Source organism: Poecilia reticulata, linkage group LG15 (genome assembly GCF_000633615.1).
Source record: "Poecilia reticulata strain Guanapo linkage group LG15, Guppy_female_1.0+MT, whole genome shotgun sequence".
NCBI lineage: Eukaryota > Metazoa > Chordata > Actinopteri > Cyprinodontiformes > Poeciliidae > Poecilia > Poecilia reticulata.
The window spans coordinates 27850610-27875248 of record NC_024345.1 but is presented as its reverse complement, the minus strand read 5'-3'; the positions used below and the strand labels follow the sequence as shown (position 1 = coordinate 27875248).

At 38.7% G+C, this 24639-nt stretch overlaps 1 protein-coding gene across 2 annotated transcripts in view; it reads left to right on the top strand.

Annotated features, from left to right (window-relative positions):
- Window positions 1-7008: 7008 nt before the first annotated feature.
- The window catches only part of sertad2b (SERTA domain containing 2b), a 33297-nt gene continuing 15666 nt past the window's right edge, over window positions 7009-24639 (top strand). The window contains exons 1-2 of one of the 2 annotated variants that reach the window (XM_008430362.2): window positions 7117-7201; window positions 23937-24115. Coding sequence is in view for 1 of the 2 variants with exons in the window: in XM_008430364.2 (XP_008428586.2) it covers window positions 7032-7201 (170 nt within the window). In the remaining variant the exon portion in view is untranslated. Of the gene's footprint in view, window positions 7202-23936; window positions 24116-24639 lie in introns of both variants that reach the window. The other variant, XM_008430364.2, reaches the window with a different exon arrangement.

The following is a 24639-nucleotide window of genomic DNA, read 5'->3' as shown; positions in this document are numbered from 1 at the left end:
TGTTTGTTCTACATCGAATCATTTAGGAATCAATGTTGATTCAACCTTCATCTGAATGAGGATCTGCACACATTTCTGTTGATTCTACATTGAATTAGTCAGGAATCAATGTTGATTCAACCATCATTTGTATGCCAATTTTCATGCATATTTCTGTTGATTTTACATTTAATCAGTTAGGAATCAACATTGATTCAACCTTCATCTGAACGTTGATCTACATGCAGATTTGGGTTGATTTTATATTGAATCAAAGCTAAGGATATTTATGTACATTTTTAGGTCTGATAGGTCTACATAAAATACCACTAAAAGTTTCGTCACTGGTGTTAAACACTATATTATTGGCAGATCATGGGTAAACCGTGTACAAAAGTTTAAAAATGACAACATAGGTTTGATATAACATTTTATTTAAGAAAAGAGAGACAGATTTTTAAACATATTTGACTCAATTTTGACTGTCAGAATAACAGTCTGTTGTCCACAGAAGAACAGAGTCCATGAGGTTAAGCTTTGTACGAACCAGGGAAACAGTACAAGCTGTTGTAACCCCACTTAGACTCTGGTTGGCGCCACTTTGATTCCTTGTGATGTCTTCAACTCATTCTGGCGTGTAATGAAGCCACTTCTTGACAGTTTTACTGCAGTCCTGAAGCGTCAGCTTTTGGTCAAACTGCAGAGCAACAGCTGAAAAACACAAAATAAAAGTGAGGAAGGTGCCGGTTAGAAATATGATAAACATTTGAAAAGTTCTGAAAGGCATTGAAAGATTAAACGGTGTACTGGTTACAGGTCTGAACAAATACAAACCATATAGTTCCCCATGTACACTCACTTAATATTTATCTTAATTGTTCATTAATATTTATCTTAATGTTTACGTACACAACTACATTTACCTATGAAGCTGCAGTCTAGTGTAGGATTTATGATGCTGCACTCATGTTAAAATGAAGTAATCAATATTTAAAATAAAGACTGTTTATCAGAAAACTTAAAGATAAAACTCGGAGGATCAGGGTTTATTTAACACACCAGAGATGGATAAATGGAGCAAAAGGTGATTTATACTGTAGTTGGAAAAATTATTTATAATTTATACAGAATAAACTTCCATCAAATAGCTGGTTTAATCTTCAATCAACTACAAATAAGTTTATTAAACTCATTACAAAATGTCCACGTGCTGATAAAGATCCCAGACCAGTAATAATAGACCAGTTCAGTTTAACCAGTTACCAATCCAAGAAACAGACTGAATCAGTCATTAGCAGGTTTAGTTCAGTGTTTCACCTGCCTTACATGTTTTAAGTGTTTCCTTCCTGCCTCACCTGGATTTAATCTGTGGATGATTAACAACCAACTGCACTTCTTGATGGCAGATTAACCTTCTGCACTTCTTGATGGCTGCAGACGGTCATGCAATCATCTAACTCAGCTGTTCTGGAACAGAGGCACATCTAAACACATCCCTAAGCACATCATAATAAAAAATGAAAAACAAGTGATTACTATCACAATAATTTAAAGCCTGCATGGGGCAGCCAGCCTTACACGTCCACCACATGCTCTCCCAGACCAAACAATAGGCCCCGCCCTATTTTAAAAACTCAAATCTCACAAAATCTCGCAGGATCTCATACTTAGGCCTGGAGCGGTGGGCAGGATGAAAATAATACAAAATGAGACATGACCTCAATTATTAAAAATATCTGTTTTGTCCCAAAATAACCAGGATTACTATGGGCACAAAACAATGCCCTTATTTTTCAATAAACACATTTAAGATCAAAGTAATATTGAAAAACTTACCATAAAACTGCTCAGAGGAGAATTCAATTCAGAAKGTTGCAAAGAAACCAGCAGCAAAATGGCTGTTTGGTTGGGACAAACCACTAGTGTAAAAAGGGGGAGTCGGACTGTACAACTCCTAGTAGAGACTTGTAGATGTTTTTGTGCAAACACATTATGCACAGTCAGTAATAATATTTACAGACAAGTAATACAATGTACATAAAGGAATCACAACCCAATGTTCTCAACATGTAGTGCGTAATTTGAAACATGATTAACCCCCACTTAGTAATAAAATGTCTGACCCAGAGCTCAAGGATGGGGGGAGGGAAGAAGAGATGAGAGGGGGTAAAAAGGGGAAGGCTGGGAGGAGCAAGTAGGTGTGGGGAGTTTTGGAAGGGTGTAGGGGGAGATGAGAAGGTGATGAGGGGTGCAACAAACTGCACAGATTGCACACATGGAGGCCTTAGTCCAGGGGTGGGCAATCCTGGTCCTCGAGGGCCAGTGTCCTGCAACTCTTAGATGTYTCCCTGGTARAACACACCTGGATCCAATAGCTGAATCACCTCCTCTGTTCAGGCAGGTTCTTCAGAGTCCTGCTAACGACCTTATTATTTGACTCAGGTGTGTTGAAGTAGAGACACATCTAAAAGTTGCAGGAGACCCTCGAGGCCTGGAGTTGCTCACCCCTGCCCTAGTCGCTGTCGCAGGTTCGATTCCCGGCCTTGGCAACCTTTGCTGCATGTCTTCCCCCTTTTCTCATTACCCCCTTTTTGTCAATTAACTATCAAATAAAAGCCACTAGAGCCAAAAAAACTTTAACAAATAAAATGTGAAAATTTAAAACCCTCACCTTAAATTAAAATTGTTTCACCCGGAGCCCAAGGAGGAGGGGAGGAGAGTGGAAAGGGGGAGGAAATTGAGGGGTAGATGGGCCCAGGTGGGTGGTGGGTGGAAAGGGGTGTGTGTAGAGGGGTGTGAAAAACAGCTTACATTGATTGAACATTTAGATTACAAGTTCTTCCCCAGACCTTGTCCTCAAGGCAAACTGACCTGCGTGTTTTCATTTCAGCAAAACCCCGTTAATCAGACATCAATTAAAATCATGTGTGCCGAATTAGGGAAATGCCTAAAACTTGCAGGCCTTGGAGGACCAGTGCTGAAACACACTGGATTCACTTTGACTTTACTTGGAAATAATTAAGTTCCCTCGTCTGACACAATGTCTCAAGCTAACCAGGGACAGCTTCCCTGGTTAGCCACTGTGGCACTGTGGGTAGAGCAGTTGTCTTATGATCACAAGGTTGACGGCTCCCTCCTGCCACATGTCAATGTGCCCCCTGAGCACCTAACCCCAACTGATCTGTGCATTAAATAAATGTGTGACTCTAGTGTAAAGTGCTTTCAGTGGTCAAAATGACTGCAAAAGTGCTATGTAAGTTTATTTACCATTTTTGAAGTAAACTAAATGATTTGAGTAAGACTGACGTAAATCTGTTATCTTAAACATACTTAATAAATTTGTTTAAAATAAATTTTATTTAGTTGGATGATTATAATATATTGAATTGGTTAAACTTAATAAATTAAGTTGGATAAATTTAATAAATTCAGTTGGATAAACTTATTTTCTTTTTATAGTTGATCCACCGTCATTTGTCGACTTCAACCAAAAATCAACCTTTAATCAGACCTCGGCATTTCAGTCATCAGATTTCAACCACAAAACAACATTGATTCAATGACACAGTTTCAACGGTTTGATTGGATGGTTGTTTGATGGTTGATCCACCGTCATTTGTCGACTTCAACCAAAAATCAACCTTTAATCAGACCTCGGCATTTCAGTCATCAGATTTCAACCACAAAACAACATTGATTCAATGACACAGTTTCAACGGTTTGATTGGATGGTTGTTTGATGGTTGATCCACCGTCATTTGTCGACTTCAACCAAAAATCAACGATTCTAACTACTGTATTTTTCAACGTTGATTTAACATCATGTGCGATCTGGGAACGAATAACCTGTTGCGGTTTTAGTTTAGTTTCAATCATTCACCACACGAGGGCGCAGCAGGACAAACCATGAAAATCTGAGCCTAGGAGAGGAAGTAATACAAAGTATTCGCTTGAGCAAACCGTAAAAACTGGGTTAGATGTTAAATACACGCAGGATAAAAAGAATCATCTTAGGTGGGTTCAATCAACGAGTTTTTTAACCTTTAAGAGAAAATAAATGAATTCGGAAAACAGTTGTTTGGCGGAACTTTTGTTGCAGTTCCCATGTCCAGCACTAGAGGGCAGAGCAATTCAGGACACGTCAATTCCAACAGCCTCATTTAATTTCATAAAATAATTAGCATTTCTGAAGCTTTATGTTAAAATATGGTCTAAATAGATAAAATAAGTTATACGAGTTAACTAAATTGTCATTTTAATCTGTTATAGAAATATAGACTTGTTTAAAGTTGATAGTTGAAAATTTACACAAATTATCTTTTACTTTATTCAGCCATCAAAAACTTTGAGATTTGAATATTTTACTCAGAATGTAGGTGAAATTGATTGAATTAATTCAAATTGTTTGATTTTTCTTGTATAGATTGCACTTTTTAGCATACGTCTTATTCTTTCTGTACACTAAAACTAGTAAATATTAAGTACTAGCACCAAGTAACTGATCAAAACATCAATAATTTAATATTTAAAAATTACATCATCAAATGGACCAAAATATAAAGTTATGTGGACATTTTTATCATTTAAAGACAGAAATAAAAAATATTTAATATAAATATATTTACAAAATGAAGAAATCAGGAAGAAATTAATATTTCTCCAATTCGATTCAGTATAAATATAAATAAAAAACTATAATCAAGCTTGTTCTTCATTCAATGAAGTTACTCATCAGTAATTTTACTTACACAAGAGTAGCAACATTTCAAAATAAATGTACTCAAGTAAAAGTAAAAAGTAGTAGTAAAAATACAAATAAAATTACATTTTCCCCCAAAAAACTTACTTTAGTAAGTGTAATTGAGTAAATGTAACTAGTTACTACCCAAATCGGGTCATCATACGTCTTGTAATCTGTATTTAATTTGCTAATCTGACCATAAAGGATTTCCCCAGAATGCCTGTTATTCTTTCAGATTTTATCTGAATTTATAAATTTAGCTGCTACTTCTTCATTGTAATATCTACATTTCTAACGATGCATTTATTTATTTATTTACTCGTTTCTCGTGTTTTAAAATGAATCTGTCATGTTTACTACGCATTTCTTTTCAGAGTACGTCTCTCTTCTTAATAGGCATGGCTTCCGGACAGCGACCCCCCGCGGCCCCCCACGCTCCCACGCACGGAGGAAGAGGAACCGTGCGGTGGGCTGCGTGACTGCTCACCACTGTGCGCGCTTCCTCGCAGCCGCTTATTGGCTGCCCCCGTGTTGTGTGGGCGGGACACGAAACTCTGAGTCAGCTGTGACTCACCGCACAACACGTCTGTCACCGTTGAGACGAGTTGATGCGTTCAAGGACAGTGGGAATAATTATATACCATGAACTCAGCACGGTGCCGGTGTCCCAATAGGTTCTATTTACAAAATCTTTAGCAAAAGTTTTGTTTACAAGGCTCATGCATCAATATGTCTGAAACCTTTATCAGATATTTTTGATTCATTTATCAAAATGGCGTCATGTTTTACTTTTGTTGTTTTTTTAAATGCCAATTGACTTCTGCATCTTTTGTAGCTTTGCATGAACATTTTACCTCTTGCATTTATTAAATGTAAAATAATTGACTAATAAAATGTTATTTAGATAGTTTTTTCGCTTTAATCCCCAATAGTGAAACTTTATTAACTCTCAGTTCTTCCATTCTTCTGAGAAAACACTACTGCAAGTTAAATTTGACAAAATTTGACCACATTTGGAGCAAACTAGTTTGGTCACATTTCACCAAAATGAGGCGTTCTGGCCGACGATGCTAAATGAAAAGGAAAGTAAGCACTGCAAATCGACTTCAACTCAATTCTACTACGGTGAAGCACGGTGGTGTGGGCTGCACAGTGGCGCAGTTGGTAGAGCTGTTACCTTGCAGCACGAAGGTTCTGGGTTCAATTCCCAGCCCCGGTCTTTCAGCATGGAGTTTGCATGTTCTCCCTGTGCATGTGTGGGTTTTCTCCGGGTACTCCGGTTTCCTCCCACAGTCCATGACTGTCAGGTTAATTGGCCTCTCCAAATTGCCCCTAGATGTGAGTATGTGTGTGCATGGTTGTGTGTCTCTGTGTTGCCCTGCGACAGACTGGCGACCTGTCCAGGGTGACCCCGCCTCTCACCCGGAACATTACCCGGAGATGGGCACCAGCAACCCTCCTGACCCCACTGAGGGACAAGGGTGAAAGAAAATGGATGGATGGATGAAGCACAGTGGTGGCAGTGTCATGTTGCAGGGGAGTCTTTTCTACAACAGGGTCAAGATGAGATTAAAAACAGAATTCTGAGAAAAATCAAAGTCCACATTTTGAATTTAGAGATCAAGTGAGAATTTTTTAGATTAAAGTCAGAATTCTGAGAAAAAGGTCAGAATTCTAAGATTAACATCTGGATTTTCAGATCAAAGTCAGAATTTTGAGAGTAAACTCAGAACTTTTAGGTTTAAGTTGGAATTGTAAGAATAAAAAGTCTGAATTCTGAGATTAACGTCTGGATTCCCAGATTAAAGTCAGAAGTTTGAGGTGAAAGTTTGGACTCTGAGATTAAAGTCCCAATTTTTAGGTTAAAGTCAGAATTATGAGGGGAAGACAAGGTCAGAATTATGAGATCAAACTCAGAATTCTTAGACTTTAAGTCAGAATTCTAAGAAAACGTCAGAATTCTGAGTTGAATGTCCAAATTTTTAGATGAAAATCTGAATTTTGAGATTAAAGTCAGAATTTTTAGATTATAATCACAATTCAAGTCACTATTTCTTTTTACTTGTGTACCATTTTTTAACTTCTCTGACCATAAATAACAGATAAATCACGAAGTGAACTCTGCTTATGTAAATATTAGATATTTGCTACGTGGTATCATCTAAAACAATATTCTGTTTAGAAGCCTGAAGCCTTAGGACCGGCTCTGTGCCAAATAATCTAAAAATAGCTTTCTGAGTCGCTGACAGTGCAGGGAGCTCCCATTTCCTCCTCGATTGCGCGGTGCTTGAACGCACCACCCGCCTGGCTGATGTTACTTCGCCTTGACTGGCTTTCCACAGCGGGCTTTGGGTCTTCAGGTGCGGCAGCCAGCAGACCTCTCGGCGCCGGACGGAGTGGATTTCCTCCCCGAACACATTTTATTTCTCCCCCCTCTGTGTTCCGGTTCGGTCACCGTGCTGGACGTGTCTCCCACGGAGGGTGAGTGTCTCAAAGTGCGGGCTTGAACTCTGCGGGATTCCTGCGGTTCACTTGTCAGTCGCGGTGTCTCCCGGGACATTTCCGTGTCAAAAACACGTTTGTTGTTGTAACGTGTCTCGGTTGATTGGTGTTGACTGACTGGGATGTTTCCGTCAGCCGAGTGGAAAAGCGCTGCGTGGAATTCCCGTTACGTCGCCGCGGTGCTGTCACTCGTCAAAAAACCCGGCGTGGCGCCAAATCTGCGCCGGAAAAAATTAGGAATTATGCGGAATTTATTCACCGGTTTGAGGTCAAATAGGAAAAGTTGAGTAAATTGACCACTTGAATGTGAGTTGAACAGTTTACAGTCGGATTAATTTGGTTTAATTTGGTAAACGATGAAACGGTTTGAATTTCACAGAAACTTTGACCACAGTGATAAATCAGATTTAAACAGCTAAAATGTTCTAATTACACAATAAAAAGAGACCGGATTTTATTATTTTCCTCGTGTTTGAAAACTGATTTTAGTTTCTGGTTATCTGTCTTGAAAAGTTTGGAAAAGTCCTGGAATTTATTTGGACTCTTAAGGGAACAGGAAGCAGAGGAAGAGAATATTTTAGTTCCCGAGTCTCTGATTCGCTGTAAAAAATGATTAAAATGAAGTTGATTCAACAAGGAGGTTTGTTACAGTGGCTGTTAAAGAAGAGATCCATCCATCCATCCATCCATCAATCCATCAATCAATCAATCAATCAATCAATCATGGATTTCTGCCGTAGCTGCAGCTTCATTATGCAACAGAGTTTCTCCTAAAGCTCAATCTGACTCCTGATGGGGAGCTGCACTGAGACTTGTTGCTTCTGCTGAACACGTGTGCATGCGTGTGTTTGCTTTGATTGCCATCAGTTTTAAACATTCACACACACACATGTGCAACAACCTGATCATCTTCATGTGTCCCTCTGTGTGTGGGCCGCCTGGCGACCCGTCCAGGCCGCAGCAGATAGACGCCGCGCTGATGAACCTTTGTCAGTGGGATTACAGGAGCAACCTTGCTTCTAATTTAGCCGTTAATCCAGATTAAGGTGCTGCAGGTCCTCCCTGCTTCCTGCTCAGACTTCGCTCTGGTAGGCAAAATCAGGGTCCGCTTCGCTTTTAAACGCAAACAACCCAGAACCTGAACACATGAAACAGCCTGGTGGAATGTACATGAAATAGGGAAGGCCTATAATGCCAAAAATTAATATCACAATATATATTTTAAGTACAGTAATTTTTTTTTTTTTAGATATGGCCAAACAAATTACTTCAAAACTGTTTTTTCTACTTTTATTTATAAACAGTCATCAGAATAAAAAATAGATTCATATATAAACACAAAATCACCCACTATGTTTAGTGTGTCAAACAAAATATAAAATAGATAAATCTAAATGTAAGATCATTTTGGCCAACAAAAAATAGTTTCAAATCAACTACCAAGAGTAAATAAAAATAAAAACTGAATATTTACAAGGAAAGGTGTTCCCCTCTTTTGTTTTTTTAAAGAACTGAAACATTATGCTCAAAACTAGGACTCTTGTTTTCATATAAAAGGAAATCTTCCTTTTAAAAAATCCTCAGCACTCAACACCAAAATATGTCACATACAAACAACTTGCAAAAAGTAAAAGCTGTTCATCCTCATGAGAGAGTGTGAAAATATTTGCAACTTTGAAAACAAGTTTCTTGAAAAAGCTGCAGCAAAATCAGTCAAAAATCACAAAAACACATAAATTCATGACGGGATTCATTTAAATAAGACAGACGCATGATAATCTTGATAAATCAGGAAATAGTGACAAGAATAAACGCTGTTCTGTCCTACCATCACAGAGGTAAGGCTTGCCTGTGGTGGCGCTGCACCAAGAGCTACTAAAAGAAAATTACATAAAAACTTCTGAAGAAAACATGAGCGCAACTTAATCTTCACAAAATGTAAACAAAAATGGAGTGGCGTCAGATCTTAGCGGTTGAAAGATCTTTATTTTATCTTTGGAAAACAAGCCATTTCTTCCGCTAGCGCTAATCTAGCGTGTTTGTTTAGGTTGTATTTACCCAGAATGCTTTGAGCTACCACTTCAACCAAAGACCTAGTCATAGGTGGACCTGAGTTTTTCTTTTTGGACCATATTGATTGCATCTTCACACCTTCCCAAACGAACCACACTGTAAGCTTGATGCAATAATAAATTAAGCAATTAATCAATTATGATAATAAATTAAAATGGATGAAGGAAAATTTTGTTATCCATTTTATTTATAATTTTGGTTGTGTGTGGTTTTTATTTCCTTTTTATTTATTTATGCTTTTGGTTGTTTCATTTTGGATAATTAAAATTAAAGTATATTAGTCTTTGAGAGAGCAAACATTATTATTACATTGGTTGAAAATGGTCTCAAATTTACAATATTATAATTTATTTCTATGATTTCATGGGATAATTTAATATATTGTGACAGGCCTACCTCTTTTAAGTGTAAGATTATGCAATTTCTATACAATTTTACTTTATCTTCTGGGTTCAGTACGTCCGTAAATGCAACAAGAGGTAAATTCTGGCTATTTTTATCGTTCCGTACACAGGACCGGCCCAAATTTCTTTCCGACTCTCGGTCTGTTTCAGACCGTCGCCTTTTAATGCAGTTGGCATTCACTGTGGAGAATTAGATGGAGAAAGAGAGGGAGACGGAGCGGTGTGAACTATAAATAGACAGTGGGAGAGTGGTTGTGATGATAGCATCGGCACTCAGTAATCCCTCAGTAAGAACGCCGTTACTCCACTGCATCTCCTCCACTCCTGCGGTGTTATCTGCTGGACCCGAACTTCTGACCTTCTGCTCGGCCTCCCAACATGCAGAACCTGCAGTAAGCTTATTAAGATGTACCTGCAGGTCAGAGGAACCCCACCCTTCTGGTCTGAATGGTCTCAGACTGGAGTAATCTGTAGCATGGATGAAGTTAACTGGTCTGCTAGCAGGTGGAGGTGCTAATGGATTCAATTATGAGTCAAATATGATAAAAAAAAGTCCTAATAAAATATTGGAAAGAAAGCTAAAAAATAATCAGTGAGGTTTAGCACTGTAATTGTGCAACAGTATGTTGATAAACATGAGGCTGTTAGTCAAAGACGTGGTAATAATCATCTGAGTTCTGACACATCGCTTATGATCTTTGCACAATATATGCCAGATAATTCATCCATCTGTACAAAAACACTGACCTGTGGATATAACAAACCTAAAATATAACTTGAAAACATCCAAAATGGCTGACTAACCCTCAGAAAGTCAGATTTTTTTGTCTTCTCTGACTGAAGGCAAAGGAAACAAAGAGCCGTCACTTTTACGTACAGATGATGCCAACGTATGGAAGAAAACAAAAGTGGACTTAGAATGGAACCTTGTGGAACACCACTGATAATTGGTGCATATTGTCTGTTTAAAAAAACACAAGAAACATAAGTGGTTCCAAATGTTTTTGTTTTTTTTTGTATTTAAGCTCTAAAAATACAATTGATAAGGTAGTTAGAGGTTTAAAACAATAACTTTTGCAACAACCATGAAGGTCTTGGTCTGCAGCTGAGTTGAGATGCATTTCTTTATATGATTTTTACACAATTTATGGCATTTTTCGCAAACAAAGCACAGTGCTCTTAACATACCAAACCTAAAATTGAACTGACTGAAAGAAATGGAAACATAAAGGTCCGTCACTCTTTGTACCCTGCAGCATGTCGTACAGATGTGGTTACAGTACGCTAACTGTCCAGCGTTGAGGACGTTTTGTGCTGCAATCAGAGTTCCAGGCTAGACAGGACAAAACAAGTTCAGGTCTGAGGCCCATTAAGTTATTGTACAAACATGCTGGTGTGCAGAAAAGCACATGGAGAAGTGGGATCAGATGACGGTTAGAGCAGCGTTGGTAGAAAGAAGCCAAAGGAAAACCTGAAACATTAATAATGGATGAAGAGAAGATGGATGGATGTACATAAAGTCATTCATACGCAGGGCGAATCTTTGGGAGGATATCATGTTTCCTCCCTCTGCACAGTGACTCAGTGCTGCACTACCTGTGTAGTAGTCTGTTACATCATGTACTCTGCTGGAATACCCCCTCCCACACACGTCTCCTAGCTGAGCATGTGCTCTGCAGCGCCTAGCATAGCGCTGTAGCTTCACTCACATTGGTACCACTATCAGTTTCTAGCGATGAGGAACTGATAAGTGTAGTAAATGCTGCGTGAAGAGAAGGGAAAACATAAAATAGTTCAGTTTTTCCCTAAACTGTACATACAGTTCAAATGTACACATACACCTCCAGTATTGTTTGGCTAAACAAGCTTCACCTCTTAACGTAGCTCTAGTTGGATGTTTGAGTCTCATTGTGGCAAAGTTGGTGAAATTTAAAGGGGCACTATTAGGCAAAGTTGACATCTTTCAGGTTTTGTTTTCTCATTTGTATCTTTTCTGCTTCTAAAAACAAAGTGTTTAAAAAATTAATTTGGAAATAAGTTAATGTTTTTTGGTGTATGCAAAATTAGCCGTTTCAAAATCCTGGGCACTGTGCCGTTATGTAGCAACCCAAGCAGAACTCCAGCACATTTAGTCAGTTGGAAACCACTTGCTGAATTACTGTTGGTTGTGCAGGATCCTCCACTTCTGCTTTTCAAAGATGTACGGTTGTATAATTGCGCATCTGTTTGCAGCCGTTTTCATTTGCTGCGGCCAACAGCAGATTATTTTGGATTTAAAGCGTCAAGACATCCTAAAGCAGCTCATAGGCAGAACGGACCAGACTAAAATCTCCTTATGTAAAACTTTGTGCAAAAAATGTAATGAACATGTTTTGAGTAAACCATAGACCTATCCCAGCCTGTTCGAGGAAGGTTACCTTTAATAACCGGACCTGTTGATTTTGTCTGAAAATATGCCAAATATAACAAATAAGTTGCTAAGTTGGTGACTTAATTGTCACCAACTAATTTCTCACAATCATTATCAGCCGGTCTACGTAAAATTAAGGAATTTGGGGCCAATTTATTGGTGCACGCATAGTTTTTAGTCATTGCCGCGTTTGAAATTCCCATCTACGTCCAAGTTTCAAGCATCTTAAATGTGAAGAAAAGATTGAGAAGCTGGAGGTAGTTATTTTTTAATCCCATTACTTTAAATTCAATTCAGTTTATTTATATAGATGGATGAAGGCAATTTACAAAAACAAATCGTTCCAATTGATCACAGAGCGGAGACACAAAAACACACAAATGAACTGATGTAGGAAAACTTTCCATGTTTATGAAAGTAAATATTTAACCGTCAGTTTGTCCTTTCAGAAGCAGCAGAACTGCAGAGATAGATGAGGATAACCTCAGCCAGTCTAGTTCAACTCCATCAGTACTGCTGGAAGCGAAACGTCCCCGCACCCTGATGCTGCCACCACCATGTTTTAGGTTTTAAACACTCGTCTTGACTCAAACGGCTCCAACTTTGCCCTCATAAGTTTGTTCAGCGTCTCAGTTTTTTGCAGAGCGCGCTCCCTTTCATCATCTGTAAGTGTTGCTTTGGCAGCTTCAGGTTTCTCACATTAAAAATAAAGCCAGCTGAGGATAACTGTTAAATGAGTGAGAGAGAACCAACGGGTTGGCACTGATTTGGGGATATTTGGCTTCCAGCGGCTGCATGATTATGACCTGATGATTATATACTTTGTTTCATGCTGCTGTGACGGTTTGGCAGTCATTTAACGCGCTGATATCCATGTTAGTGGAGCAAAGCAGCATTTGGTGAGATTATTGTTTGGGTCTCTGGCTGGATGATGACGTGCGCAGCGCCGTAATTGAGCCTGGTTCTAGTTAAAACAAAAAACAATGAACGCTGAAGGCTGCAAAAGTAGACGGTTAGTTGGTAGACCAACACAAAGCTCATATTATCGTTCTTTTTTGAAAAACAATGATAAAATCTGAAAAGTGCGTTGTGTTTTTGCATTCAAATCCCTCCACTCTAATATTTATCAATAAAAAAGTACAATTAACTTCAGTATAAATGCAGCTTTTCTGCAAAAGCTGCAGAAGTTTGTTTGAGAACAAACGGCTTCAAGGAAAACTTCAATCAGAGATGCAATTAATCTGAGCATCTTAAAAGTCAAAACGGTAAAAAAAAAACTTTAACATTTTGCAAAAAATCCTTTTTTCTACTCAAAACGCAACAAGTCGCATTTTCAGCTTCACCTGGTTCAAATTCTGTAAAAAAAAAAAAAATCTCCTAATTAGCACCTTTTGCTATTCAATTATCAATTGGTTAATACCAAAAATAATCAGGAGATCAGATTAAGTCGAGCAGAAAGGACCAAACCTTTCACATGTTGATGTTAAAAGTTTTTTTAGCTGCATTTGTAGCATTTCTCGCCAAAAATGATCAACTATACATTTAGAGAATGCTATGCTATTACATTTTGTTTAAGTGTTTTAGTGGAAAATCTGCAGAATGTGCCAGTTAAAAAAATCAATTATTAGTTGCAGCCCTAGTAGTGAATTATGTTAAAGTTTAGTTGTAAGATAGAAAATTGAGGATACTTTCGCAAACGTCGCATTTCAAACACCTGAAAATGACAGAAGATGCTTCCATCCTGCTTTCTGCAGCTTGATTTTCTACATGCATCTTTACAGAGTGAAGGAAAGCTGCATGGCTGCACGTAAAAACATGCATGCACCACCAACATAAACTGTGCATTTACTGCAGGCTTTGCGCTTCAAGCCTTTTTTCTCTTTCTGCAGACCAACACATGTTCATACGTCTTTATTGTATGTGCAGAGAGAAGTGTGGACAAAGGGCCGGGTGTCTGGAAACGGGTGCTGGGAGGTGGATGAAGGCTGGGGGGGCTGATGTAAATTTGGAAGGGCAAAGGTGGGGCGGGGGTAGGGGTATGTGTGTACATCTGCATATCTGTCTGCAAATGACAGAGCATGCAGAAACTCATCTGCTTGCGAACCTGTGTGTGTGTGTGTGTGTGTGTGTGTGTGTGTGTGTGTTGCTTAGCTGTTTGTAGGCTTGTGTGTGTGCTCTTTTGTTTTGCTGTGAGTTGCTGGGTGATGGGACCAGCTGGGAGGGCTGAAGCCATTCACTTCCCTTCTGCTGCCCTGAAGACAGCCAGCATGGAGGGGGAGAGAGAGAGGGACAGAGGAGAAAGACGGGGAGTATCTGACGTTGGGGGATGTTTATGCATCATCAGGGAGAGATATAAAAGCGGCGAGCGTAGCCGGAGAAAACAGAAAGAGGAGTTTTGACCAGGGCTCGGAGTGAATGAAGAGATTCATGAGGGAAGGCAGGGGGAGGGAAAGTGTGTCAGACTGAATCGTGATAGAGCAGCGGAGCTGACTCAGCCAGTCTGGCCTGGTGTAGGAGGGCAGCAGAGGAAGTAGCAATGCTGTCTGTTAGCAAGGATAGGAGAATCTGACTCTGCGCTTATCCAAAGTAAAAAAAATAAATAAATACTAGATTGATGATGAAATATTTAAACAAAAGTGTAAAAATGCATTCACACCAGCTCTATTTAGTCCGCTTTAATTGAAGTGTAGTTCCTTTGCCGAGATAGTCATGTAGATTCGGTTTGATTAGGGGACAAAAATGGCAACATTTGTTTCATTTTGAGCTGCTGCAGTTTTCATTCTCACTGCATTTTGTCACATGGGCCAAGCCATTTGAAAAACCTGTTCCCCTCCTCACCTGTGGTGGCGCTGCGACAAGAACTACAGAAGGAAACGACATGAAAATCTCTGAAGAAGACACAGAGCGCAGCTTCCTTTTTCACAAAATGCAAATAAACTTGAATAGAATCAAATTTGAGTGATTCTATAATTTCCCTTGTTTTGGATTAAAACAAAAAGAAAAAAAGAGCGGTTTCTCCTGCTAGCGTTATGATGAGTTCACACCAACGCGTTTTGAGCGTCAAGCGTGTCTGATTTACATTCAAAGTTTGTGTGGTGGCGCGTTGAGCGCTTGGTGCATTTCGAGTGTCTAGCACTGCGCGATTTGAACCGTTTTGAGTATTTAACGCATCAAGCGACAAATGGATCGGCGACAGAAAATAACGGCTAGAGTGATTTTGACGCTCCCTCGACGTGCCTCCTCATCGACCTTGAATGTAAACCAGACACTCCTGATGCTCAAAACTCTTTTGGTGTGAACGCAGTATAACGAATCTGCGTTCAAAGTGCACACACGTCAAACTTGAAGCATCAGGCACGTTTTTGACATGCGTAACGTGTTTGTTGTGAAAGCAACATTAGGCTCTCATGTTTGTCTTGGTTGTTTTTACCCAGAATGCCCTGCGGTGTAGTCCACTTTTGGAACATTTTCTTGGTGTTCACATATGCATTCAAACTGCACCAGAGTTCAATTCAACCGAACCGATATCTAGTTTTTTAGGCGGACGGTACACCTCAGAGTTCGATTACGCATTCACACATCAAACTTTGACTATTTTTTTTTCCACATTTGAGTTTTTCTTGCAATTTGTCGTATCAGGGTCTCTAATCTTAAATATCTCCAATATAAAACACTGTAGAAGTGTAAAAGTTAGCATGTGTGGACAATAAAAAGTTCTGCCTTCAACAGAATAAGAAATATTTTGATTTAATGTTTAAATTTTACATAGTGACTGTTAGTTTGAGACATTTTTCTTGCCTCTTTTATGACTCCGCCCCTCTGCTCCACAGAAGTGGAGGGAATCGCCATAGCAACCAGTTTTCACAGTTTTCTGAGAAGGTTTTTTTTATTTAAAGTGAGTTCCTACTATTTATTAGATCTAACTGAAGGAAGTTAGCGGCTTCTTCTGAAATTTAGCCATTTTTTTCTCTGTTTCAGTTTGACTGTTCGTAGTGCAGGTGTTCACATCACTTCTAGAAGAAAATAGTGATTTCAGGAGTTACTTGTAGCACAGGAAATATTAGTATGACGCAGTGCTTTCTGCTGCAGTGACAATTTAAATGCAGAAAAACAAATTCAGTATATTATTAAATTGTAAATATGAAAAAAGTCTACTTACAGTAAAGATAGAAAGGAGATTCGTTGTTTTAAGATGGTTGTGATTTAGATAATTTTACATAATATTTTCTGTGTTGGCCTGCACAGTGGCGCAGTTGGTAGAGCTGTTACCTTGCAGCAAGAAGGTTCTGGGTTCGATTCCCAGCCCCGGTCTTTCTGCATGGAGTTTGCATGTTCTCCCTGTGCATGCGTGGGTTTTCTCCGGGTACTCCAGTTTCCTCCCACAGTCCAAAAACATGACTGTCAGGTTAATTGGCCTCTCCAAATTGTCCCTAGGTGTGAGTGTGTGTGTGTGCATGGTTGTGTGTGCCATGTGTCTCTGTGTTGCCCAGCGACAGACTGGTGACCTGTTCAGGGTGACCCCGCTTCTCGCCCGGTACGCCAGCTGGAGATAGGCACCAGCAACCCTCCCGACCCCATTAGGGGACAAGGGTGTAAGAAAATGGATGGATGGATGGATTTTCTGTGTTCTGTTCTGTTTTTGTTTGGCATTTTTAATGCAAAAAAAGTACTAAATTGCTCTTTTGTGACTCAGGAACATAAATCTTGAAAAGCGTTTTCTTGAGTGTGGAAAAACTTTAGAAAAAAACGAAAAGAAGAGGGCGAACAACTGGTTAATCTCTAAAGTTGAATCGCTGCTGCTGCTTCCTTTTGCTCCATGACTTCTGAGTCGGCTCGCTTTCTGTCGATGATTAATGACCTTCCTGTTTTGGCCTACAGTGTCTCCATGCACACAGTTTTCACTGCACTTTGGGTTGACTTGTGCTTTTAAAAAAAAAAATCCCCAAAAAACTGCAGGATTTATTGCTGAAGGCATCAAAGATGTGTGTAGATGAGGAATGCATGCATGAAACTACTCTAAAACAAGTCTGAAATGGGCAGTAAATCTGAATATATTTACTATTACTACTGATGTTTATCCTCACTTCCAGTATTACTTGCGTCACTAGTGTTTTCTTACAACCGTACCTCAAATATTCAGCGCAGAACTAAAAGTTTATGTTGAGTTTTTGGCGCAGTAGACAGAGGGATCTATTTTCTATTTACTGCAGAGCTGATGGTGACTTGTTGGACTGGAATGTGTCTCACCAACCAGTTTTCAACCAACCAGTTAACCTTTTTCACACAAGTCAACCCTAAATTAAGTAAAACCAAAACACTTCACTCTTGTTCCTAATGTGTCTGCTCTGAAAGTCGAGAAAACATTTTTCTCCAGCTAAATAATTCATGATCTTAAAAGATTTTTGATGCATTAGTCGTGGCTCAATTTGACATTTGCACTCTGATTAATTAATGTGATGAGAAAACAACAATTCATCTGGGAGGTTTATGGAAAAACAATGAGGGTGAAAAGGACAGACTGAGCAAGGGAAAGAAAGAGAAAGAAAACAACTTCTTTCCTGTAAGTCACCTGACACTGTAGGCGTCCAACCCATCATGAATAAACACATCTCCCTCCCTTTCTTTTTTTTCTGTTTCTGTGTCTCTCTTTAACTTTTTCTCTCATTTTCTTAGGCTCAACTCCCAATCTTAAAAGTTAAAAATGTTTTGCACTGAGACGCTTTAGTCATTTATGTTTAGGGTATCTTATGTCCTTAAATATACAGGTGTTGTGTACACAAATTCAAAGAAAAAAAAGTCAAATATGCATATTTGCAGTTATGTAGTTATGTTGTTTCAGGCGTTTTGTAAGCGAACCTCAAGGCAAAGAGGTTTTCTTGGTGCGATTCCCTCAATGTCGTTTTCTCATGGCGTGGTGTTTACTACCTCGTGGATATGAAGTTTTGTTCGTCACTCCATTTGTCTGTACAGTTGAATCGCTGCCGTTCATCCTTTCCTCTCCATAAGTTGAATTTAGAGTGACCAATTAACCAAACATGCATGTTTTAAAAGTTGGAGAAAACCAAGATATCCACGCAAAACCATTGCATGTGTGTAGGATAGCATGTTAATGCCACGCAGAGGGGGCAAAGATTTTTACTCAGGACTTTCTCAATGGGATGTAGTCGTAGGACTCAACAATAAAATAATATTTATTGTGGTAGACATATGGCCAATATCAATAGGATACATTGAATAAAATATCCAATAATTCTGATACAGAAACTCACAGTATTCTGGGGGATGTAGGCAAAGGAGAAGCTTTAGCCGCTCAACCTTTGGCATGAGGTACAGCAACTTTTAATTTCCTTTTGTGATCAACTATTTTTAAATTTGAGTTTGAATTTGAACATGAATCAACTGACTCACTCTCTTCTTGGTTACCTAGCAACTCATTCATTCTTTGGTTACCTAGCAACGGCCTGTTGAGTAACTGCCACAGCAGAAGTTTTAGGTTTTGCCACCGTGCCTCATAACCGCTTAACAATAAACAACAACAGTGTGGAGAGAAAGCTGGATAAAACGGGAAACGCAAATAGTTTGGTAGCATTTCAGATATTTAAAACAAAAGATATAATAAAAAATTATCGATATCGACTGATACGAAATGCTTCTATCGTGATATGGTTTTCAACCATATTGTTGTATGAACTTCGCCTCCACTATTAAACACAAATATCTAGTTTATTGATGAAGTAATGATCTACATCAGGGTGATTAATGACAACTTTCTGATGCCACCTTCTTTAGCAATGCTGTCACGATAACAAATTTCACTGGACGATAAATATTCCCAGAAATTATTGCTATAAATGATAATGTTATTTTAAGACCATTTTGAACTGATAAAATAATAATGGCATATTATTGCAAGTTCACCCCCTCAAAATTAAAAAAAAACTTTAATTTTTGAAGAGCATTTAACACTGGAACTGGAAAACATTTTAAATATTCAAAATAATTAAACACAACAACAATTATTAAAATGGATTATGAAGTTTTTGTATCCAAAATTATGTTTCCAAACATAAATCATTCAGCTAAGTCAGGGAAAACAGGCAAAAGTTGCAACTACTTCATAAATGTTTGCAGCACTTTTCAAAATTATGAGTTTTCAGTTTCTTTAAAGTGGAGCATCTCTTTAGTGATTGTTGTCCAGGTGGAATTGCAATTAATACAATTTAACTAGCTATAATTTACTTTTCCACATTTTCTCTACAGCCATTTTTAAAAGTTTATCTTTAACAGGAAAAATGAATGATGGTGCATTTTGTACGTATGTGTATGGAACACCAACAGGCTTTTGTTAGCTTTGTTTTTACACAGTCATATCAGAAATATTTGCTGTAAATGAAGAGCGAATCATGGATATTTCATATAATTAATAAACCTTCCAGTGGGGGAGTTTGTGACTGAGGCAACAGCTGCGCATGGGGCAGACGGGGAAAAGATGGACACCAATAAACAGACTGGTAAAGAGACAAAAGGAGAGAATAGGAGGAGGTAGAGACAAAGGGAGAGGGAGAGAGAATGGGAAAGAAAGCAGCTGGGTGTTTTTTGGCTTCCCCTCCCTGCCCCCTCCCACCCGTCTTCCTCTCCACGTTGGCCCTCTGCGCCACGCCCAAGTCCGACGGTGTTAATATTCTCGCCACACACCCTCAAGTCTCCCAACGCATGTGGATGTCTCTCTCTGCTTTAACTTTTATAGATTTTAAAGGGTTTCACTATGCAGAAGACTCAAAGACGTTTAGAAATCTTCTACTAACAATTCGGTACTGATTTTGGGGGCAACAATTCGATTCAAAACGATTATTCAATCTATCGGTGTACAAAGGATCCTCATGATGTGCTCCAGGCATTTTTTCAACAAATTGAGAAATTAAAGTGTCTTTTTCACATTTATTATGTTAAAATTAATTGATAAAATTGATTTATTGCAGTCATAGGTGCAGCTAATAATTACCTGATTACCTCATAATGTTATTCCATTATCAAAAACATACCTGGAGTGTTGATTTGGTTCTTTCATGCATGTTTGAGAAATCGTTTAATCTCCATGGCAACCACTGAGCCGTGCAAAACACCTGGTTGGACGTAGCTCCGGCTTCGAGGCGCAGCTCCGCTTCAGAGCTGCAGTTTCTAAGCTAACGAGCTTCCGCCTCACCTAGCAGCCCTCCGCCATTACCCCCCACTCAGCTCCTTCAGACTAGCCAGCAGCAATTAGCAAACACCTGGTGGAACTGCACATCTCATCATACGAGCAGCTAAAGGGCTAATAGAGGAGCCATGTTGCAATGACTTCCTGAAGGTGGAGTTTCAGAAAGAGCAGGAGTTTTTAAAGAGACAGAGGCCCAATTTGAAGGCGTTAAATTACAAAGTAAAATTTCTTTTATGTCATACTTGATATGGCATCTTTATAACAACTGAAGCTAACATAGTTAGTTGATTGTGCTTGGAAAATACTGTCCCTTTAAATACAAAATGCATGTATTTTTTTTGTACAGTTTTGGGTTAATTATTGCCCTGAGTGTGTTTTTCTGTCAGCAAACATCTATTTTGTTGAGTTTGTATGTTCCAGTTAGCGATTAACTGATTACTAAATTAATTGATGACTATTTCAATAATCGATTCATCATGATTAATCAGCTTAATCTTTTCATCTATTGGATTAATATATCCTGATTATGTTTTGAAAAAGAGCCCAGCTTGTTGCCAGTATAAATGGACCCAGAATGGTTGATGATCTAATTCAGATGACAGTCATCTACTCCAGTCCAGCACATTACCACCCGGAGGTGCAACACGGTGATGGATGGAAGCGGCGTGTAGCTTCATGCTCTGAACGGCGAGCGAGAGCAGCCACCTCACCGCGAGTCAGGTTCACACTCTCAGCCTCATGGAAAGGGAAATAAAGACGGACCAAAACGGCCGCATACGCTTGATACGTCTTTGGATGAATGTATCTGAAATGTGAGTACCCGGTGTGGTAAAATGTGGCTGCTGCTCGGAGCAGGAAGTAAAAGAAGAGCAAGGAATAAATAAAGATAGATAGAGGGGGGAGAGAGGGAATCTGTCGGCGCTGCTCTCCAGTTGGTGTTGCTATGGCCCTGCCCTCCCTGCTCACTGAGCCATTTCCTGTTTTTGACCTGAAATCTTTATTTAGAGCCATCCCTCCTTGCTGCTCGGCATTCATGAGTCAACTCGGAGTCCGGAGAGATGAAGACAGACCTAAAATCAGATCTCCATTCACTCGCAGGAACACGCTCATGCAACCCAAGCGAGCCTCGCCGCACTGCAGCCGAGGGTTTCCCTGAAGCTAAACAGTTTGTTTGATGCAGATACTCGATATTCACAGCTCGACTCGAGCCTGCAGCCGTCGCCGCCGCCGCCGCCTCCAGCTGTGGTTATAAACTCCACAATCTGACTGGACTTTTGGAGAAGGAAGCTCCAAAAGTGAAAGTGCACATTTCTCTCCATCTGCTGGAAAACAACAAGCAGAAAGTAATAATGAAGAGAATTCAACGATGCATTTAAATTTTAACATTTGCAATTAGGCCTCTCACAATAATACATTTAGTTGGATGATATATTATCCCAGAATCCCAGAAGTTATTGTGATAAATGATGATAATGCTGTTTTGAGACCATCTTCAAGTAACATAATGGCAAAAATACATTCTCAAAACTGAACATTTAACACTTGAACATGTAGACATTTAAATATCCACAATAAATAAACAAAACAACAAATAAAATGAATTATGAAATCTCTGTAAATAAAATTGTTCTTCAAATAGAATCTTAGTTTTGACCAAAACACTATATTGAAGACTTCTGTCTCCAGGTTTTGGAAGAAAGAAGGAAAAGAGGATAATAAATCACGCAAACGGAAATGATTGAGCTCATTTTAATTTATCATGTGATTAATTGATTTATCACTTACTGTGACAAGCCTACTTGTAATGTTGTGATGTGTAGACTTTGTACCTGCTCAAAACTCATGGTATTTTGCTTATAAATGTGTTGTAGAAAGCGCTTTTTTCAGCTTAAAGGTTTACTTTATGGCAAATTGGTCTATTCCAGGACCATCATTCATTAGTACAGGTGTAACCGTAAAAAGAGCGTCCAGCTGAAGGTCTTTAATCATTCCAGTTAGAAAACTTCTACTACAACCCGGTCCAGTTAGAAGACTGGTTGCTTGTAAAACGTGACCTGACAGTCGGTAGATTCGGTTTGATTGGGGACCAAAAGTTGCAACATTTGTTACATTTTCAGCTGCTGCAGTTCTCTTTCACACTGCATTGGGTCCAACGAACCAAACGATTTGAAAAACCTGTTCCCCTCCTCGCCTGTGGGGGCGCTTCACCAAGAAATACTCAAGGGAACAATAGAAAAACCTCTGAAGAAGACACTGAACACAACTTTCTTCACAAAATGTAAAAAGAAATGGAGCGGCATCAGAAAAAAAAAAACATGAATCATTTACCCAGAATGCCCTGCGCTACTGTCCACTTTCTGCTTTTGGAGCAGTCTCCATTTAAGTGTGGCAATTTTTAATAAAAAAAACCCCCACATATTTTATTTAGATTTAAAATGTGTATTCCCCATCTGTTTGGAATATAGATTTTTTTCTATATTTATTTTATTTTTTATAGTGTTATCAAATGGCCAAAATTTCCACATATCCCTGAACAAACAAAGATGAGAATACATTTATCTAGATTTATTTATTTTATTTTAGAAGCTTAGAATTATTTCAGAATTTATTTGGTTATTTTATCCACATTTAATATATATTTATTATTATTTTGAAACCTAATAATTTTATCTATATGCTACTCTGTTTGTTTGGAATTTAATTTATTACAGATATAACTTTTCAAGGATTTATTTATGTAGTAAATTCTATATGAAGTCTTCAATACAACACAGGATTGTACAGTAAATAAATCAATCCTGAAATGATTCTATATGCTTTTATCATATAATGAATATTTGTATTTGGTTACATTCTTTATTTTGTATTTAAAAATATTTTAAGCATGCAGATATTTATGGATACATGCATTCATTAGTTATGCTAAATTACTGTTTGCATTTGCAACTTTATTTAATCATCACTAATACTACTAATAAGAAAAATCTATAATTGTGGAACTGTTAGCCCCTGGAGACCATAAACAAATCTAATAAATTCATAAATATTAGGACTCATTAATTAATTATGCAATTTATAGCTACGTTAAATATTAATTCTTTTTTTTTAATGGTATTTCATTAATTTAGTAATTTGACACTTTGATCAAACTTTGCCAGTCAATCTGCTCTGACAGAGTGAAGTTACGGAGCTTGTTGATGTGAGTCTGCGTGCCCGTGTACACGCAATTGGATGTGGGCGGGGCTAAACTCCGCTCTCGGGGCAGCTGCTCGGTTTCAGCTTCTCCTGCTGCTTTCAAGGGATTCTCGTACTTTTCTCTTACTTAATTAATTAGATCCTGACAGGCCAGAAACAAACTAAAGTAGATTAAAACATTCACGTGTTGTTTGAGTTGATGTATTTAGTATATAGTTAAACTAATTAGTGATTAATTGCTGCCTGTTCCTTTTCTTTCTCCGTTTTCACGAGATAAACGTTTAATGAAGCCTCTAAACAGATTGTTCTTCGTTTTTTACATTTGATTTAAGGTGGAAAACAGTGACGTACATGACGTTTTATTAATAATCTTTGCTTAGTTCACTTATAAATCGTTCGTGAACGCGGAAGCATTAAAAAACGGTCTCGTTGTAGGTGAATCCGATAGGCCTTGAAGGCATCAGCGTTCCAAAGAGCGGAGGCTGTTTTCTCCTATCAGCGCCATTGTGTGGCGGAGTCTCCGGGAGTGAGGACCGATTGTTTTTCTGTTGCCGACGGGACTGTTTAAATACCCCCTCATGTTTCTCTGTGGACCCCCGGCGGATCTGGATCTGGTAAGCCTCCGTTTCGATGTTTGACCACCTTGTTTTTTATAAAGGAGCGAAGTTAAACAACGTCGAGAGGGGGGAAACACACCGGCACGAGAGCGTTAACCTATTTGTAATGAATAATAGAGACGGCGGCTGCTGGTGTTTCGGTATCAGTACAGTAAGGTGGTGGAGAAGTTTTGCTACTGTGTGTGTATCCGCTGTGGATTCCAGTTACTGACACAGGGCGGTCCTTCTGCTTCTTAGTTTAGGACTGCGGAGAAAAAGCGTCTGATAAACTTTCCACAGACCGTAAGAAAAGACAGTTGGACTGTCCTAAAATACACTCAGTGACTGGACCTCACTTTTTTATGGCTTAGTATGTGTACAATACAATAAAAACGTCATAAAATGACCCAGTTAAGTCAGTTTAATGAGCAATGTACACAAAAACACGATTGTGTTAACATTTAATTCACTTTATATCAGTTTTAGTGTCGTAAATATGTGTTTTCTGAGGGATTTTGTTGCTACATACCACAACCAGGAGT